Raw genomic sequence first — 4,061 nt, 5'->3', positions numbered from 1 at the left:
TTAAAAGCGCCGGCCCCCGTCGACACTGATGACCGTCTTATAAGGGACTTTCGGTCGGACCCTCTGGTCTTTTCATAGGACACTGGCCAGCATCCTTTGGGTGAGTTGCACCCCCCACAATAAACAGGCAGGCCTTTGTCACTAGGAGTAGGTGGGGTCTCAAGGCTTGCTCCTCATTATTATTTTCTAAAGTAATTACACCTTATTATCTGTGTTTATTTTAGCGGGGGTGCGAGTGTGCAGGTGTGGGCCATTGGCAGACTCACTAGTGCATGTACCCCTGAGAGTCTTTTTTTTTTTTTTTTTTTATTAACTCTCTCCCCTCATCTTTACTTTTAGGGGGTGTTCGTCGTAGCATTGTAGCCCCGTTGCTAATTTCAGCCCAACAAAAGAAACGTGCAATTAGGGCCATTATAGCAGCAGCTGTGTGCTTCCGAGCCACGCAAAGACAGCGCCGTTTTCTCGCCGGCTCGGGAGATTTTTCTAAAAGCAAAGCCATCATGGCGTGCGGCAAGCGCCAAGCGGTCAAAGTGGCCTATAGAGTGTGCGGGAAAGACAAGAAAATAAAGCTTTTGATACTGCCGTGTTTCTCCAGTGAAAGCAGCGGGGAGTCGCGCCCACAGATTCGCAGGCCTGGAGAACAATGGATCTGCCATCTCCTAACGTGAAGTGTTATGAAAAAGTGCTCGCCGCCGCCGCAGCTTGGCTGCTCGCTCGCATGCGGTTTGCCGCCGCGTGGGCGCAAGGACATTTGCAAGTAGGGAAATGCTCTTTTGAACTGCTGCACAAAGGCGTTCAGAGGAGCAAAGACCCCTACTGAAGATGAAGAACCTTCACCAGATTTCCAAATGCATCATTAAGATTTATGCACTATTTGGTCAGATGTAGGTCAAACTGGCCCTGAGAGTCTTTACTTACATTTTGTTTCGAATACTTTCATAATAAGTAAACACGCCCCGGGGTCAATGTGCTGCTGATCCTGAAAACAAACATAAACAGGGTTATTATGTTACAGAAATATTATAATTTATTCAGTTTCTGGGTCAAACTGACCCGGGAACATTATTGCTGTACCTGAGAAAAAAAAACACAGCAGTCGAAAAACAGACCTCAAATCAGAATCATTACTTTCTGGCACTATTAAATAAGCAGAGAAATGGTTGCCATATTTAAAATTGCGCTCTCCGTGACATCCACGTGTTCAACCCACCAAATTATCATCCTTTCATCAGTCAACATCAGCCTTCACTTTCATGTTGAATCGCGAGGGGTCACAAAGAAACAACAAAATGCCGGCGAGGAATTAAAGAGCTGATTACGTCGGATCAAAGACGAAGCCGCTCGTGCGCCTGCGGATCGGTGCGGGGTCGAAAACCGACGTGGGCCCGCGGAGGCCCTGGTGGCGGCAAACACAAGGGAATAATCTTACGCTCTCAGCACAAACAAAATGGCCGAGGGTTCCTCCTCTGTTGCTCACACTTATCGATTCTCTTGCTTGACTGATTTCGCAACCGTCACAATCATCGGCCCTTAGTGACACACACACAGCCATTGCAGTTAATTGATCGACTAAATGTTTTTGAATATATAAGTAGAGATCTGCTGTACACACATTATGTCATTGGGAGGTTGCATTTATTAAAACTGAAATTAAATTAACTGAATTGCATTCTCCGGGAGGGGAAACATTCTTGTGTTTTCTTAAATGCAACCAGTTCAAGGATTCAATACCTCTAAATATAACAATAAACAACAAAAAGTAAATAGTGTTACACCTTATTAATTAGATTTTGGGTTAATACATTGCATTATTAAAGGTATACTGTAGTATAAGGTGTATGTGTGTGTATATATCTATTTTTTTTTTTGGATTGCTGTTAATTCACCCTCATTAAGGCTTTCAAGTAAACAAAACATGTAAGTGGTTGTGCAAATAATAAAACCTAGACAAGAGTTCTCATTGGTTAGTCATACCCACCTCAGTCGGAGCTTGCTGTGCAGGGGGGAGAAAAAGAGAGAGAAAGAGAGAGAGCGAGAGAGAGATAGGCCACAGCATTTAAAGGTGCAGCATACAAACCTTTCATTACCTAGGATTATATTTCAGTCCTTTTAGCATAAGACAAATGTGAAGATTTCCTGAACTGATGTGTAAACAAACAAGCATTGTACAAATAGTGCTATTTCCCATTTATGGAAGATGCATCGATGTCATTTGAAGTGGAGAAAAGTCCCGGTCATAGTGACACCCATTTTACCTCATTAAGTTCCCAGAGAGGGGACGGGCCAGTGCTCGAAAGCTTTTTGCTGAGGGAAGGAGAGTGGCGAGGCTAAATTGGCCACTGGTTCAGTACAAGACTCCCTGCAGAGCAGAGCGGAAGAGCAGGGCCAGGCTGGCAGCGGAGGCAGGCCCAGGCAAGGCGGGCTCAGGGCCCCATGCTGAGACCCCCTCCCTACCTCTGACAAACACGCCAGTGGATAATCTCTTCTTCGGGGTCTCGGCCCGGCACTGAGGGCCTGAAAAGGGGAGGGGGCTGTTATACAGCAGCGTGCAGAACAAGTTGGAGTGTGTGCGCCTCCTTTGACACCTTCAACACTCAGAAAACACCAGTTAGACATTTTGCTACTAACATCACAAAATAGTTATTGGTAACATCCTTATTTCCTCAAAGATACTGTTAATTCAAGTTGGATATTTTTGTGGCTACACATAATAATAATAATAATGATGATTAAGATCAAGTTGTTTCATCCAAGTATTTTATTTCTTTCAAAAATTATTACAAAATGAAACAAACATAAGCTCTCCTTCCCTCTTACAATATTCACAGAAAAATGTCCATCTTAACCACATGGATCTTGTCAGCCACTACGACGTCTCCATCTTGTAGCCATGCTTTTCCAGCTCCGCTCTATCGGGAGAAAAAAAAGGGAATGATGAATTTCAATAGATATTAATGTCAATGTCACTCAAATAATAAATGTTGCATAGCAGGTATGTCAATGGAATTGGAGCACTTAAAGGACAAGTCAGTGGGTAATTCATTTGGTACATTAGGCACAATCCAATTAGATCCAATGCAAAAGCTGCATAAAATGACTCTGAGAACAATTAACAGACTGAATCACATTATTTAATATGTTCAGCTGTACAAAAAATATATATTTTGATAGGCTATTATTTAAATAGGATGTTAATTTGAAGTTTTCAATTAACCATCACAGTAAGAACTTCAAAGGGGATACATTTTGAAGAAATTATTTTTTATTTGATTAATTTAAATCTTTGTTTATCTGTCCATTTATCAAATTATATATGAGCTGTTCTTCACTTGGAATAAATACCTTAACTGGTTGGAGAAATCATCCTCGACGTTATCGTCGTCCCAGTTGTCTTCCCAAACATGAGCATCTTCATCCTCGTCCAATCCCGTCCAGTCTGAATATTTCCGCGATGGACCGAAATAATACGTGGGAAAAGAACCAGATGGATACGTTTTGACTGAAACAAATGTTTTCTCGGGGTGGAGGAAGACGTCATAACACTCAAAAATTGTCCTTTTCAACAAACCTGTATTTCAGCGAGTGTCCATATCACCTCATAACACGCTAATACCTTTAGCCATATGCGAACCATAAATGTACTTTCAGATAAATAATGGAGAATAATTAAATTATGACGAGGATAAATCACTTACGGGGGAGAGGTTATTTAACTGTTTACCTAAATATTCGTAAATTATTTTGTTGTTTTGGCTAGTGACGCGATCAGCTTCGCTACGGCTAATTGCCGCCAAGTTAGCCTAGCCTGCTGCGTCATCGCTAGCAGGTCGAGCTCACATGAACTGTTGATAATTAGTCAAATCACAACAGTCGGAAACTAAAATCAAATAATTTGCCAACCTTCGGCTGGGAATTCTTCAAACTCATCGTCTTCCTCCAGTAACCCTAGGTCAACTGGTTGCTTTTTGTCGGTCATGGTAACCGGTGGGATGCGGTGATGCTGCCTTGATGTGAACGGGAGCCGGCGCGCAATGGATTGTGGGAAGGCAAAAATCTTTCAG

The 4,061-nt window shown here is 42.5% G+C and overlaps 1 protein-coding gene across 1 annotated transcript; it reads right to left on the bottom strand.

The window, feature by feature from the left end:
* Nucleotides 1–2,737: 2,737 nt before the first annotated feature.
* Nucleotides 2,738–4,061, bottom strand: sem1 (SEM1 26S proteasome subunit). The gene is made up of 3 exons (XM_049750941.1): nt 3,901–4,061; nt 3,343–3,436; nt 2,738–2,909 (listed from the first exon to the last, which is right to left on the bottom strand). Exons 1-3 carry the CDS (start codon nt 3,974–3,976, stop codon nt 2,867–2,869), a joined length of 213 nt encoding a protein of 70 aa, XP_049606898.1. The 5' UTR covers nt 3,977–4,061; the 3' UTR covers nt 2,738–2,866.

The sequence above is a fragment of the Syngnathus scovelli genome, chromosome 19 (assembly GCF_024217435.2).
Source record: "Syngnathus scovelli strain Florida chromosome 19, RoL_Ssco_1.2, whole genome shotgun sequence".
Taxonomy (NCBI): domain Eukaryota; kingdom Metazoa; phylum Chordata; class Actinopteri; order Syngnathiformes; family Syngnathidae; genus Syngnathus; species Syngnathus scovelli.
The sequence above is the reverse complement of the archived record's forward strand: the minus strand, read 5'-3'. Positions and strand labels throughout refer to the sequence as shown.

What these genes read in the sequence shown, in the direction of transcription:
- sem1 (XM_049750941.1), bottom strand. Translation starts at nt 3,976, where the DNA reads ATGACCGACAAAAAGCAACCAGTTGACCTAGGGTTACTGGAGGAAGAC. An exon ending in TGAAGAATTCCCAGCCGAAG is followed by an intron (nt 3,437 to 3,900) that starts GTTGGCAAATTA and finishes GGAAATATTCAG; the next exon opens with ACTGGACGGGATTGGACGAG. An exon ending in GATTTCTCCAACCAGTTAAG is followed by an intron (nt 2,910 to 3,342) that starts GTATTTATTCCA and finishes TTCTCCCGATAG; the next exon opens with AGCGGAGCTGGAAAAGCATG.